Source organism: Eurytemora carolleeae, unplaced genomic scaffold, assembly GCF_000591075.1.
Source record: "Eurytemora carolleeae unplaced genomic scaffold, Eaff_2.0 scaffold123, whole genome shotgun sequence".
Classification (NCBI taxonomy): Eukaryota; Metazoa; Arthropoda; class Copepoda; order Calanoida; family Temoridae; genus Eurytemora; species Eurytemora carolleeae.
In genome coordinates, this window is record NW_019396038.1 from 143,584 (window position 1) to 160,881 (window position 17,298).

Sequence of the window (17,298 nt, forward strand, 5' to 3'; positions counted from 1 at the left end):
AAAAAAAACTACAGGGGGGGTCACACAGCAGGAATAGGGTTAAAATTAGTTAACATGCTATAATATATTCCCTCACTCTCTCAGTATTTGTCTCTGAGAGTTGAATTATTAGTATTCCTTAAATATTTCTTGTTTAATGAAGATTCCACACTTCATACACGAATATGAGATTAAAACTGAAGGTTTAAATTAATGCAAAATCTGAAAATGAATGAAGCAGAAACCGTGCATAAAAATGGCCTCCATGTGTAATGCAATGCAATTATACCAGATGCACAATGTTATAAAGCTGAAGTAAATGATAAAATTGAGATAATGAACATTATCATATATGAATAAAAATTATTATAAATGCCATAGTTTTAATATTAGTATAAATGATGTCACATGGATGTGTTATGAATGCTTCGAAAGATGTATGTACAAATAACTAAAAAATGGAGTGGAAGAAAACAAATAAGTTAAATAAAATTGATGCATTACTTATGGAGAATAGATCTGGTGTCAATTGACTTTGGTAAGTTTTAATAAGTTTAAAGGGACTGTACGACGTACTATAAATTGTTCTTAATTAAAAAAGCATTACATGTCCTGGCAGGTAGGTAAATCAGACATTAAACACTTTAGATAGATTATCATTTTAAATTAATTTGACGGACCCGATAAAGTGAAGCTATTTATTAATTTTGAGTTGAAACTTTCCATTACATTTTATGAATTTAATTTTAGAAAAGATCGGAAATAAAATTTCATGCTATTCAGTGAAAGATGCAATTTTTCCAAATGAATACCTAATCTAAGAAAAAGGGTTGAAAGGGGTATAACTTATAATATATTAAAAAAACATATTCAAACGGAGAGTTTAACAACTTTCTGCGAATACATTTTGCAATTACTTTTAACAATGGTTTTGGAACCACTAGAGCGTCTCAAATAGAAAGAGTAGGCCCCATTTATTTTATAATCTGTCATAATTCTGGTCAACACTACAATTAAAAGGAACATTCTTTAAGTTTACTGATCTATTGTTGACCTTTATAAACCACGAAAAAGGGGATATATTGCATTTTTTAACAATGAAGATGTGATCTCAAATCAAATTGTTTACAGAATATTTATAAGATTTATTTCAACACTAACATGGGCCTTACAATTTCTATATTTTTGAGACACTCTTTTTCAATGTATATCTGGAAAAAATTAGATGCAAACTACTTATTCAAATATACAGGGTGTCCCAAAAAACATGGGAATTCAGTGACGAATTCGATATCGTCTTTGTTATGAATTAGAATTGTAATACCTACTTTCAAAGCCATAATATTATTATGTCTGCTAGAGTTTATTTAATAAAAAGGGTAAACGACTGCAAAGATGTGTCTATAATGTCTCCGCAAGATGAACAGTGAATACGGACAAGTTTACTCTGTTTGTATACTGCAATTTTCTTGTTTTACTAAGTACAACCGGTTGCAGTCAAAACATAAACAAACAAAATGTAAACATAGCAGACGAAACTCTTACCGATTACAGCTTTCTCAGTAGGTTTCACTATGCTAAATCAAAGAATTATTTGAAAAGACGATATCGAATTCGTCACTGAATTCCCATGTTTTTTGGGACACCCTGTATTTGATTTAAATCAATTGTTTCATTTTTTCTTAACGAATAAATATCTGAAATATCTCAAAGTTTAACCCAGGTTATAGGAGACATCGAAAGAATTAAAAAATGTCGTTGTCTAACCTACTGGAAATGGAATAACACAGATGTTTAGTTTTTAGTTGAATAACAAAAGGGACCGTTCACTTATTTGGATGATTTCATGGTAAAAAAATCCATGACTTTGAAACAAAAAGCTTCAAATAGTGTAAATGTAAAGGTATTATACCTTTGCGCTGGAATTCTGAATGATAAATCGGCTTTTTCTGAGGCCACAGTTGTCTTTGAAAAATAGGACTAATACCAATGAATAACTAATAGACTATTTATAGTTTAACCTCAAATTACACAAAGAAGTGAACGATCCCTTTAAATGAAGATCTTTAAAACTGTTCCCACATATTGTACAGCTATTTTAACAATTTCCAAGATTTAGGTATAATAGTATAAAACCTAATGCAAAATTGTCAAGACGACATTTTATAAAATCTTTCAATGTCTTCAAAGTTCTGGATTAAACTGTAAAAAATATATCAAGTGCAAGGGCAATAAACTAATAATGCAAATAAATGACTGAAAGCTTACCAATACATTTGTTGGCTCAGCCTGCAGGGTTCAATGGTTAGAATTAAATTAAAGTCTAAACTATTTATTTTTAACTAAAAGGGGTTCTAAAAAGTTATTTGTTTAAAAAATATCAATATATATATATATATGTGTGAGAAAACTAAGAAACTATAACAACGTTTTAAACGACTCTCAGATGATATATTTTTGTCAATTGCCACAAACTCAAATTTTCTAGTTCCTTAGCTTCTTCATCTAACTTGATCAAATACATGGTTTGAAATATCAAAGGTCTACAATATTAGAATAGGGATTAGAAAATTTGAGTTTAACAAATTATTGTTACAATTTTTTTAAAAGTCAACCTGGTTGATTTTAAGAAAATTTGATTTGTTCTCTGACCGAGGGAAAACTAAAACTGACCCTAACTGCAAAATACAAATGTCTCCTTATAGAGCTTAAACCCTAGGGAATTTTTTCATTCCATTGGACACAGATCCTTCCTGCTGCTGCACTCTGATTTATTATAATCCCGGGGGTCATATACAGGACTTATTGTATTCTTACAGTCCCCCCCCCCCCCATCCAGGCCCGGGGAAGATCTAATATTTTGAAAAAAAATCGCAAAATAAGGAAAGATATGTTAACTTAAAAAATTGATATGGTGAGAACCAAGAAATTGTGGAATAGAAAGACGACATAAAAGTAATAGTTTTAACTAATAATTGTTAAATTGATTTGTAAGTCAAATAGGCCTGTTTACACACGGCTCAATTGCTGTACATCATGTGTTTTGCACTCCTAACTGGAGTCTTACAGTCGTTATTATATTCCAGAGTATTCTGGTTTCTACTGTACAAGCAATGGGAAAAGTTTAAATAACGAACTAAGCGGAGGTTTATCGAAATAATGGAAACAAATCGAGACTTAGCCACAAACTCAACTTTTTAATCCCTATATTTTTTATCTTAAGGTTTAAACTTTTGAAAATTAAAATTTAGATTCTTTAAACCATAGTTTAAAATAGGTCTACGACATGGTGTTGCAAAGATATAGTGATTTGAAAATTTCAGGCAATGACTAAAAGAATAAAACGAACCGATATTTGATCGCCATTGCGTTAATAAACCAAACTTTAAAAAACATTTACACTGAGAACAATTTTATGGTGCAAGATATTTTCCACTTATCAGCCAACATTTATTTAACAGGGTGACATAAACTAAATTGGAATTATTTTCAAAATTTAAGCATTAAGGATTCTTAAAATTGCTAAAAACATGGCTCTTTTTTTGTAGATTCTTGTCTGATTTCAGAATGTCCTTGATATTAACATGAAATGTCTCTGATTTGAGAATATCCTTGATATTAACATGGAATGTCTCTGATTTGTGAATATCCTTGATATTAACATGAAATGTTTCTGATTTGAGAATATCCTTGATTTTAACATGAAATGTCTCTGATTTGTGAATATCGATGATATTAACATGAAATGTCTCTGATTTGAGAATATCCTTGATTTTAACATGAAATGTCTCTGATTTGTGAATATCGATGATATTAACATGAAATGTATGGAAAATTAAAAACTGATGATTTTTGAGTTCGGTAAACATTGAAAAGAGAACTAATCTAAGGGGTACAAGGAATACACAGAAGGAAACACTATAAAGAAATCTACCTGATTTGAGAATCCTTCAACAAGAATAGCGACTAGGAGGTTAAACAGTACGTAGTTGCCGAATGTCATGAGTGCTACAAAGTACAAAGCTGCCCAATGAGATGTTCTTTCCATACCAGCAAACAGTACAATATTCCAATCCTCTTGGGTTAACACCTAATTAAGTTAAAGGGACTGTAAGCGTAAATTAAAGAGATTCTCCACACAATGCCAGATTAACAACGGTACCCTTAAACTTTGTCTGATCAAGTATGAATTAGATATTCATTTTGATAATGTTGAAAAATCATTATTTTCAATTGTTCATGTTGTTTAATTTCTACCACAGAAATATATAGGATTTTTCAGAATTGCACACTTCTAAACCTAAAAAAACTACAAGAACTACAAGGTTTTCCAATTTATTGATCAGATAAAGAGTTTATGGAACCCTTATGAATCTGCACTGTCATCTTTGTAGGGAGGGTTACTTTAAACTACGCTTGTAGTCCGGCCCTGGACCCTGTTTATGGGTCTAAGGTTGGATTTGATATCCTTTGCCAACCCCTAGACTAAAGAGATACAAACTTGATAGTAAAAAAACACCAGTAATACTTGTAATGCTTCTTTCATCTAGAATTATACAGGTTTGTTCTGTGATAATTATGTGATTCAAAATTTTCTTTGCCAAAAATTCAAAAATTAGAAGAAAAACATCTAAATTTTTAGGTTTAAAAAAACACCAGGTTGCAACCTTGCAAAAAAAACATCCAGCAAGGCTTCAAAAATGGTAAGAAAACAAAAGGGTTGGCAACCCTGTCCTTAAGTTCGCCAGTTCAATTAGCCACACCTAGTTGAACTATTTACAACTTTTCATTATTTCTGATCTCCTAAAGTTTCAATTTTCTAAAGGAATTGGGTTCTTGACTCAAACTTGACACGAGTTTGACCAATTTCAAATTTAGGGATTTTTGAAAACAAAAATTATCTGAGAATCTCAGGCCCTGAACGATACCTGTAAGATACCTATATATCAAACTATGTTTTTTTTCATTTTTCCAACAACAAAAATGCAATGCAGTTAGATTAGGTTTCAGGTTTGGCATATACATAAACCATAAAGCTATCTTAAGAGTAAACTGTACAAAGATGCTTTAGTTTTGCAAAATTTACACAAATTGCATCAAGGATGCATTTTGTCCAATGCATAAAATAAAAGAGTTTTATTTCAAAGAATCATTAATCTTTAGCAGGAAAATGTCATGGCTTTATAATTCCCTGTATATTCTTTTTGCACTACATTTTTATTGCGCTTTTATAGTTAGAACTGTTTTGAGAATTGAACACATTGTTAGAAGAGGTTCTTCTAACTGTGCCATGCCAGTTTTTGTTTCCTGGTTCCCAAGACAGTACTTGTCTTCTATGAAAGGTTGAGAAATGATTCTGTCCGTAGGTCTGGGCAAAATAACCGGAAGATTTTAAAAATAACGATTAGAAAAACCGACATTAGATTACAAGATAAAATGTAAGGAAAAGAACTGTTATTAAAAAAGTGATATTATGACCGTGCCCGACATATCTTAAAATATGCCTTTCTTGTTTTTTATAAATTTTTTCATAAAATTGTAGTATTGCACAGAGTAAAGTTTTCTAAATTAACCAAAACTTTTATTTAAATCGGAAAGACTCATTTTATGAAAATTAACCATGGTTGGCTTGTTTTTTATGTTAATTTATGCAAAGTAATGTAAATAGTAAAAAGTATTAGCGTTCCTCGCCCTAGGCCTATCCCAATACCTGGAATACAGTTACTGTTGCCCACAAGAGAGAATCAAAATTTTTCCTATCCGGGGTTTGTGACAATTTTTGTCACATATAAAGTGTATGTTTCTATAAAAAAAATGTTAAACACCTTCAAACTTTTACATCCTGATATCTAGATGTTTAAATTACTATCTTGGCATGGCAACGAAAAATACAGTTTGGTTTATCATGCATTTCAACATACTCCCAGACCCAGACGTCTATATCTTTGTAACCTACTTTCTATCTAAAGTTCAACTTAGTAAACTAGGCTGCGCGCCAGACCAATCCTTTACTAGCTTTATTCTAAAACATCCAATAGAATCTTGAAACTTTTTGTATCGACCAATAACAGACCAATATTTGTTGTAAAATCGTTTATGTATCCAATGAAATAATGTATGTCAAGGAATTTCATTATCTATAGTATGTTATCCTTTATATATTTGTGCGCAAGTGCAACCCCTTGTGATTTTTTGGTATAAAAGCTTTGTAAACTTTGTGTATTGTCACTCTATACACTCTATACACTCTATTCACTCTATTCTCTTCCTTTGTGAAATATATTCTGACAGATAAAAGTAAGTCATTTAATATAATTTTTTCGTATAGAGTCTATGGTTAGAAATTGTCCATCTTTGAGAGTGTTGTAAAAAAGAATGTTACAGTATTGCAATTCAAATCTCTAGAAACATATCCTGGGAACAATAGCGTAAATTCAGAGTTTTTTAGCTCTCCGTATTGCTTATGCTTTGCGTGCTATTGTCTTAATAACAGACAGTTTACTGGGAAGAGTTTCAGAGTAGCATCATATAAGACATTTTAACCTAAAACATTTATATTTACATCACTCTGGAATTTGGATTTTTTTCTGATTATATAAGAGATATAAAGCTTCATTTCTAGTAAAAAAAATATCACACCTAAATAGCCCAGTTTTATGGCAAATTAACAAACTTTAAAACCTAGAAATTGAAACAAAATGGCGAGCCGTGTCCTAAAGAACCTATGTATTTAAATTTTTTTTTCAATTTGAAGGGGGGGAAGGTTTATCCCTGTTCATCATATTGAATTGATAAAATTAAACTGTATTGAAAACAAACTTAACACGTAGTAACAAAAATATAAAATACTTATATACGTATATCATTGTACTCATTATATCTTGTACTTCTCAACGTTTGTATTTTGTACTTTGTACTAAGATTAGGTTATATACTGTGTAAGGAAAGTAAGAACGAATTCAACCTTTAAACTAACCCTGAGGCAGTTACAGTCTAGACAGGTTTCAAAATTGAGTGAAAACTACTAGGGACTAAATAAACTAAGGCTAAAGTCCAACAAATATATTTTAAATAAAAAACAAACTTAAATAAGAGTAAGTAAGATGGCTGAAAACAAAATTAGATCTAAATCTATTGGAAGGGCCCCATCAAGGAATTTTAAATCACTAGATGCTTTCAAGTCTAAAGTTATGAAACATGTTGGAAAAGAATATTTAAATGTGGAATCAGATGAAGAAGAACCAATAGATATTGCAGTAGTAGATTGCAAAGTTAAAAAAATGAGTACATTAGGTGAATTAAGCTCAGAACTAGAGAAGAAAAAAATAGATGGCGATAATTTAGACAGGATTATGAAGGAACTCTTTAGTCACTACAATACTGAACAAGACAAGATTGACAATATTGTTTCTGAACGATTTTTAATGTTAAATACATGTAGAAATCATAAAGACTTGTACCCGCCAATCAACTTAAAAACAACTAATAAAACTGTCGACCTTGACAAACTAAACAAACTTCAGAGAGTGTTCCAAAATATTCCTATCTTTACAAATGACAAGAATTATACAATTAGGGAACTTTTGAATGGTATGAACAACATTGTTGAAAATCTGGGTTTTCAAATTTCTGAATCTGAATATGAACTGATTTTAAATCAAAAACTTTCTCCAAGAGTGAAAAGCGCAGTTAGAGGATATAAGCATGACAATTTAAAGGGACTGTTTGCAAATCTTTTGAATATCTATGATTCCTCTGAAAGTCACCACGAAGCATTTTCAGCTCTAGTCAGTCAGAAGAATAAATTTAATAATTTGCATGACTTTATGGAAGAAAATCTGAGACTTTTATCATTGTCCAGAAAGAACTCAGAACAACAAAGTCAATTGTTCATACATTCAGTTGAAGGCATATTACCTAAACGTATTTTTGAAAAATTACTTGATTTCTTGGACTCATATGAAGTTATTAACCAAGGAGAATATCCTCCACTACCTAAACTTGTAGATTTTATCTACAAGTTTAGAACTGAAATAGATGCACATATGGCCAAAACCTATAAAGGTTCAAAGTACAATTTTGCCCAGACTAACGAATCAGACAATGAGATTGAAACAGGCGGAAGAAATCAGATTTCCATGATGACATGTGCCGTATGCAAAAAAACTAATCATTCCACTGAAAATTGTTTTAAAACAAAAACTTGCGAGGTCTGTAATAATAACGGACACATAGGAAAATATTGCAAACTAAAAAAAACATGTCAAAAATGCGGAAAATCTGGGCATGTTTCTGCTAATTGTTTTGTTCGCTGTAGGCTTTGCAACAGCCCTGCGCACGGATCAGTAAATTGTGATTTGTACCCTGGCCTTGAACCTTCACAGGTGGAGTGTCACAGATGCGCCAACAAACTGTTTATCAAACTCTATCATCCTCAAAACAAATGTGCATCTTTCCCAAAAAACTAGAAGTGCTCCAATGTTATAAAAATACAACTAGCGATAAAGTAAAAAATAATCATAATAACTCTGAAAATAATTTAAATAATGAAGATTTATCTGATGAAGAAAACCTATGTAATAAAAAAATTAATTTTCGTAACTTCAATTTTAATAAAGCATATAATAAAAGGTCTTATATAAGTGAGGTTACAGTCCCTTTAATCATAAACAATGTAAAATTATATGCTCTTTTAGACTCTGGTTCTGAAAGTTCTATATTAAGCCTAAAATATGCAGAAAAATTCTTTAAAAATTGGAAAAACTTTAAGGATGGATTTTATAAATTAGACTATGGAATTGGAGTTGAGGGTTCCCGGTTTAATATATTGGGTACAAAAATGTTTACAGTTCAAATTGGTTCAACCATCCTAGAATCATCATTCTCTATCCCAGAGAGGGGCACAGAAATAATTATAGGATTAGATCTTTTAAAATTGTTTAACATCTCAATGCATTTCTCGTCTGAAATCCATTTATACTGTAATAATGAACATATTAAATCGGAATTTATTGAAAATAAAACTACAATAACAAGTACATACAACAAAAAATGTGTCTTATATCCTAATGAAACAAAAGTATATTCATTGCAAAATAATAATTTCAAGGATAATTCAACATACTTGTCGTATTCACATGAAGACAGTGCTTCAATTATTGTTCCCTCTACGTCAGTCTCAAAAAATGGCAGTTTAAATATCATATTTAAAAACGATTCTAAGAAGAAAATGACTTTTAAACCAAATGTCTTAAAAATTGTAACTGAAGTTGTTAATCCTGATGATATCTATGACTTAAATGATATAACAGCTAAAGACTTAATACTTGATTCTGAAATCCTACCTGTGCACTTTTATAATAAAAACTGTGAATTTAATAACAGATATTATAAAAATATAAAGGAAAATATAGTTAAAATAAATTTTTTGAATAATATTTTTGACACAGACAATAAAGAGGAAAAATTAGAGGAAAATAAAGATACACTTGAATATCTTTCACAATTACCAGGATTAGACTTACCAGATATTAAGTTTCCCATTAAAAGTGCATCAGTTATTGTTGATGAATACTTAAAGGACAAATATACAAAAGATCAAAAAATATTTTTGAAAAAAGAATTTGAAAAATATCCAGACCTTGTTTCTAGATATAGCTATGACTGCGGAAAAATGAAAGATATTCAAGGCAATCTTATAACCATGGACATTCCATTGAAAGAAAAACTTCCGATTATGACTAAAACATATAAACTGTCGCCAGATGAAAAGAAAGCAATGAATGATATCTTGGATTACATAATATACTTCAATCTAGCCGAAGATGCCGATATTAATAATATAACAGGAAGTCCATGTTTCCTAGTGGGTAGGCCAGACAAAAATAGGGGACATAGAATTATATTTGATGTACGTGAGGTTAACAAGTATGTGAAATCACCGGTTTCCACCTACACAGATTGTGTAACCGCACCCTTGAAAACCATTATATCAAAATATGATTTTTTAACTTGCGTCGACCTACGGTCAGCGTACTACGCAATACGCCTGAGCCGAACGGCACTTGAATCAAACATTAGCCAAGTCATAACAGATGAAAGATGTGTAAGATTTTACTCTCCTTTGACCGGATCAAATTCTGTGCCACTTTTTTTTACTGACACCATAAATAAACAAATGAATATTGATGACTCTGGTCTATACGATCCTCTAAGCACGCCTAATAGCTATTTTAAAGCATGGTTTGACGATCTTTCAATTGCAACGAGGGGAGATGAAGAACTACACAAAAAACATTTGGGGATATTCTTACACAGAATACACAGACTGGGGTTAAAAATTAATTTAGAAAAATCAGATTTTTTAATTTCAAAGCTACACTTGAAAGCAATAAAGCAAAACAACATATTAAGCTTGTATCTCAGTTTTCTAAAACCATTCCTAAAAGTGATCAAAATCATGCAATTTATCTTAAGGAAAGTGCGGCACTTTTGTACTCATTAGAAGCTTTTAAAAACGATATAAAAAACTCGCCGTTAACTTTAATCTGTACAGATAGTAGAGTAAGCTTTTTTATGTTTAATCCGGATGTACAAAACTCTAGTAAAAAACTTATTCGCTGGTCTTTAAAAATTGCACTTTCTTATAAAAACGTACATGTTTTGAATATTTCTGGAAGAGACAACATTTCTGATTTTTTAAGTAGACTAGGTTTAAGTAAAGAAACGTTTTTTACGCGAACTTTATGTCCTCTCAAAATGAATCATAATGAAAGAAAAAAACTGCCTGAACTTTTAACATGGACAGATATTACAAAATATTGCAAAGAAAATCCAAATTTAATCAAATTCTCGGAATCTAAAATAAACACTGAAATCCAAAATCAATATTATATTGATCTAATAGAAGACAGTACACCAACAGTACAGTTTAACAGTCTGAAATTATTTATGGAACAAACCAATTTCATAGATAAATTCCTTACTAGAGAGGAACTCATAATAAATCAATCTAAAGAACCCAAATTAGATGGTTCAGTAGAACGTAATGGTGTTATATTCTATAATGATCTGCCAGTATTGCCATTAACCTTATATATTCCATGTATCATGAGAGAGCATATTTTAGGCTTACACTTAGGCCTGGTGTCCCTAATGAAAACATGTATGAACATATTTTATATTACTGATAAAAAGCTGTTAAAATCTTTAATTGAAAAAATATGCGGAGCATGTTTAGCCTGCATCCTTGTAAAATCAGCTAAAAACAAACAAAAATATGGAATGTTTGAAATAAACAAAGCAAATATTTGTGTACAAATGGACTTTATTGAAGAATTGCCATCTAAAAATAAGTTTTTACTTGTTTTAGTTGACCTATACTCTCGTTTTTGTACAACGTATGTACTGCAAAATAAAAAAAACAGCCAGTGTCTTGAACTGTTTACGCAACTATTTAAGTAACTTTGGAATAATTAAATATCTTATAACAGATAATTACTCTGGGTTCCGCTCAAAAGAATTTACAAAATTTACTAAAGTTCATGGAATAACACATCCAATTTCAGCACCATATAAGAGTAGAGCAAGGGCATATGTAGAGTTGTACAATGGAATATTGCAAAGGGCTCTGAAAAATTTAACTATTTTTGAAAGAGAAAATTGGAGTGATTTAATCCCTTTAGTCACGTTTTTACTCAACAATAGAATATTTTACAAAGAAACTTTAACACCATCTCAACTACAATTTGGAGTTAAATTTTTAAGATATGACTTTATGAGACCTGAACAAAGAACTTTGTTCCAAAGTTTAATTCCAAAAAATTTTATGGATGCTGAAACAAAATTTTCGGACATCATAGATCAGGAAGAAAAAGATTTCAACGAGCGGAGACTGAAGAACTTAAAAATGCGACAAGAGCGAATTAATAAAAATAAGAAAGATACTAAACTACAAGTTAACGATGACGTGGTAGTTAAGTCATATGGAGATACAATTGGAGTCTCACGCAAATTAAAATCGGTTTACGACAATATACCCTTTAAGATTATTTCAATTAAATACTATAATTGTGTTCTATTAAATATTCTTGACGGAAGCCAAATTCTAAGGGCAGTAGACGATATTAAAAAGATTGAGGTTTTAGACAGCTCTGATAGCAATTTTAATAACATTCCGAAAGAAGTTTTTGCAATGCTTAATATAATCACAATGGATAATATTGTAGAAATATTCTCAAATAAAAAGGATGAAACACCAATAATAAGAGAACCGCGTACGCGATCCAAAATACTAAATGACATTGATAGAGAAAAACAATTGTTAATGGATGAAATGTTAGATTTGGATAGTGAAGAAATAGACAGTTCTTATGAAAAACATGTTACATTTTTAGAAGACTAGGTTGGTTCTATGAAACGGTCTGTCCTTGCTTAGTTTTACAACATGTGCGTAAACTTATCCGCAACGGTGAATGAAGAGACAACACACCGTTCAGCGCTAAACATAATGTTTCACTGCCACATGAATATACACATATTTGAGAAAGGAAAATAGTCGGTTTCGTTAACACATACACATAGCATTATAAAATAATATTTGCTTTGTACAATAAACAAAGTAAAATCAAATAAAACAAAACAATATAAGTGTTGTTTATAAAAAAAAAAACCCTAAATTAAGAAAAACATATGAGTGTTTTCTGAATAAGAAAATATAACAACCCGCATATCACAGTTTATATTAAACAGTTTGACTATTTTGGGAAAACAATTTAAAAGAATTATAGGCGGGGAAAAATATATTTATGGATTATATTATTCATATTTAACCTATAGGGTTCGTGAACGATAACTTAGCTCTTTCACTGCGGGAATTTTTGAAAGATTTTGAGAAGGTTTTCTTAAAAGGCCATTGAGAAAAGTTTTTTAAAAGTTATTTTTCAAAATATATCCTATTTTTCGGGTCGCCACCGGAATTTGGCATGAGTATAATTGGTCTGGAGTATAAAGGTATGGCTATGACTGAGAATCAGGCATACATAAGGTAAACAATCACGAGCCAGGCAAAGTGTTTTAGCATACTAACCCTTAATTGCGGACACTTTAACAAAAACAAGTTTGGAAGAATCACGATAATTTGTTTTTGAAAATGATCAAGAAAATATATGATATAAAATGGAATCTGAAAACTAGATCTATTTTTTATAAAATCAGGTCTGAAGAACCTATATATAAAATGATTCAATATAAATATTGGATTTAAAGAGTGATCCGTTTAAAATATATAAATAATAAATAAAAGCTGCAGTGGGGTTATTGTTCTTATAAAGCTCCAAATAAGAGATAAAAAGTATATGTATATAAATATGCCAAATAAAGATCAAAAGAAAAATAAAAGATCTATAGTAATGTTTGGTTACAAAAATATAATTAAAATAAAAAAAAATCCAATGGAGCCAAAATAGGTTAATATATTAAAACGTAAAGAACCAATATATTCCCTATAAATTGCCAACTAAATAAATTAAGATTTCCTAAAATAGATTCTAAGTTAATTATAATAGCAGATTATTCAAAGAGTGTTGTAATATATATATATTACTTTCTCTAATTCTCTCTTTTTCTTCTCACGCATATTTTAAAATCCATTCATACCTTAATAACAACTGCAGGTGTAGATGCAGGTCTAGACTTAAACCTACTTATTCTTGGTTTATAACACCCACACAGTCATCTTGGTCTAGACAAAATACAGTTAGAATTGTAGATGCGCCTTAAAAACCTGAGGATGAGAAGATAAACTGCAGTTAGATCTTGTCTAGCACGATGAACACTGAAATTGCAGCTTTCTTTACCAAGAGCATTCCTGTGGGTCGTAATGGTTCTCACTATATTCCAACCATAAATAATATGGTAGCGACTATGGAAGATAGTGATATAATTATATACAAAAATGGAGATATACTCAGGGTAAAGGATTTGAAAAGTCTGGCTCCCAGGAAGTGGATCACCAGCCAAATCCTCAATATTGCGCTTAGAGACCTCACAAGAATAAGAGCACCTTATCCAGTAGTTATGACTTTAGAGGACGGAGAATCTGTGCTTAGAAGACAGCAATTTGGAAAAGCGGCAATTAACAAACTGCAAGATACAGACGACACCAGGATCATCCTCCTGCCTCTTTGGAACCAAGGGCACTATACCCTGGTTTCCATAGACAGGATAGCGGATGAGATACAATTCTTAGATAGCAGTAAATCAAATTCTCCAGAAGATTTTCCAGATGAAGTATTTCAAAAGGTCCGGAATGCGATGTGGAGCTTGCATATGCAAGATAGAGATTACACGTTTGTTCATCCGAAGATAAGGCAGCAGGGCAATAGTTACGACTGTGCCCTGCATGTCCTTACTCACGGTATGAATATAAACATGTCTGCGTACGAGAGAACAAACGATATGAGATTCACTGCAACGGCAATGTATGAACTACGAAAACAATTGCTAGCAAGCTTTCTGGAGGATAAGGTGTGGGCGGACCAAGAAGAAAGACAGATCAGATTACTTAATCCTGAGTACAGGGCTCCACAATTAGATATAATTGAAATCAGTGATGACGATACTGAAATTGAGAATGGAAGGAACCCTGAGAAAAAGCAAGAACCCGAACCTGTCGTGGACGAGAGCTGGAAGTTGGTAAAATCCATCAAGGAACTTGAGAAGAAGTTTGGTTCCATTCACAAAATGGAAACAATCTTAAGAAGAAACCCAGAAATTATAAAGGAATGGATCCAACGAAGTTATGAACCCGTATCAAGTCCCAATAGATTCAAATTTGGACCGTTACGGAACAGAATGAAATTTGAACGAATGCTGAAGCAAAGTGAAGTCAAAAGGAAAAGGAATCAGAATAAGAAGAAAAGGAGAGCACTGAAGAAAGCACAGAAAATCGTTAATGGGGAACAAAGGTCTCCTATTTATTCTCCTTTTTAAAATAAAAGGTTGCTCTGGTTCGAAAGGACCTGTTCTTTTTTCTAACGAGGAAAGAATAATGAGTAGAAAATATAAATAGAAGACTGGTAATGGGTAATATATATATATAGTGTACATTTATCAAATAAACCTTTATATCATTTAATTTGTTATTAAATAGTAAGAGAGAATTTAGATCTAGTGTGCATTTTTTCAATTGAACTTTCATATCATTTAATTTGTTATTAGTAAAAGAGAGTTTAGATCTAATCTGAAGAATTCAGAAAATCTAACAAAAATATTATTGAATAAATCCTTTCTTATTTTCCTGTAAATTACAGGTTGTTGTGGATCGAAAGAACCTATTCTTTCTTTTAACAAGGAAAGAATAATCAACGAAAAATCAAAATATGAAGGATTTATTTAAACATCACAATAAAAGGTGTCTAAAGTTTGATAAAAGTAGAAGCAAAAAATTCTGACCAGGGGTATAGCCAAATATGGCAACAAACAGGGAGAGGCGGATTCTAATAAATTGTTTTCGTTGAGGAAAACAGGGGTACAACTATACTTGTTAATATATTACAAAAAGGAAAATATGAATAATTCCCAAGTAGCTCTAGGTCTTGTTTTCTATCTTTCTTTCTTTTCATCTATTTTAAATTTTCTATCTATCTATCATCTAGCTTTCTATCGTAAGCTTTCTATCTTGTTATATCTATTTGTTTCTATCTTTCTTTCTTTTCATCTATTTTAAATTTTCTATCTTTATATAACGGTCTTTCTATCTTATTGTCTATCTTAAGGTTTCTATCTTGTTCTATATTTATTTTGTTTCTATCTTTCTTTCTTTTCATCTATTTTAAATTTTCTATCTATCTATCTCGGTCTCTCTATCTTATTATCTATCTATCTGTCTCCTTCTTTCTATCTTTTTATCTCTTTTACATTTCTATCTTTCCATCTCTTTCTCTCTATCTTTTCAATCTATTTTAAATTCTCTATCTTAATATCTTAGTTTTTCTATATATTTGTCTATTTTTCTATCTTTTGCCTTACGTGTGTATATACACAGAAGAAATATTGTCGGTGTTGCTAAGGAATTCAAAATGATTAAATACTTAAACTGTCTGAAATTTCAGGGATGTAGCCAACAATTTAGTTTAACTCCGTCTAACTAAACGTTGTACATTGAAAAACCTTAAAAAAAAAAAATTATAACAAGATCATTGGATATCATGTGTGTTAAATTTCCTTTAACAACAAATTTGCAAAAATAATCAATAGTAAAGATTTCAATTTATTAAGAAAAAAGATTTTATCTATATTTTGTCTTTATTCATTTAAATCGATGTCTATGAAATTCATATTATTTAAACAATTGGGTGAAGTATTGACATAGGGATGAATAGTAATCCAGGAACTATAAACCGCTTCATCAGTTTGAGTCTGTTTGTTTACCCCTGAGCGCTTACTCGTCTGAAAAATTAGATTCAAACTATGTTTCATATTAATCATTAAATCTTAATTAAATATTAAATTAGTAGTATCTAGTAAATTTCTTACCAGATAATAATAAGTGAAACACATGGTCACGAAATAAACACCCAGAAACACAGACACAGGTATAAGGATCCACAGTATAAAAACCTCTGTTTTCAAGGACTTTGTGTTAACTTGCAAATATCGAATCTGATCCAACCCTTGTAAACTTTCATTCCTAAAAAGAATTTTATCATTTAAATTAGAAAACCTTGAATATTTAGTCAATATCTAATTTAAAAACCTTCAATATCTTCGATATATCTATTTATCTATATAACTTTCTAGAGTTTTAACTGTTTATCTATCTATCTAACTATCTATAACCATTTATCTATATTAAAATGCCCTATTCATCAATCTTTGTATATGGTTACAATTTTCTACCTATCTACTTAACTACCTAACTATTAATCTATAAAACTATCTATCTTTCTGTCCAACTATTTATCTTGAACCTTTCTATCTATCTAACTATCTGTCTATCTATCTTAATAACTTCCTAACTGTATAGTTTTATACCTAAAAATTTATCTCTATCTCTATCTTTATCTCTATCTTTAATTTTCTACCTATCTTCATTTCTATCTAACTATCTGATTAACTATATAAAGTCCTATATATATATCTATTTGTCTATTTTGATAAAACTTTTACCCTGAATGAAAGTAAATGAAATCCTGACTGTTGTTTTGTTGATCTGTATAATAAATCGATTCAGGGTTATAGCCAGTCTCGGTTAACAAGGGGGTTTCATCAGTGTAGTTTGAATTCAAATCCGTAGATGCTGGTGTTTCAAACAAAGGT

The 17,298-nt window shown here is 30.6% G+C and overlaps 1 protein-coding gene across 1 annotated transcript in view; it reads right to left on the reverse strand.

The window, feature by feature from the left end:
* The window catches only part of LOC111699534 (voltage-dependent T-type calcium channel subunit alpha-1G), a 134,506-nt gene that overhangs the window by 47,919 nt on the left and 69,289 nt on the right, over nt 1-17,298 (reverse strand). The window contains exons 40-41 of the mRNA XM_023470236.1: nt 5,690-5,747; nt 3,914-4,069 (exon numbers count right to left, since the gene is read on the reverse strand). Coding sequence (XP_023326004.1) covers nt 3,914-4,069; nt 5,690-5,747 — 214 coding nt within the window. The remainder of the gene's footprint in view (nt 1-3,913; nt 4,070-5,689; nt 5,748-17,298) is intronic.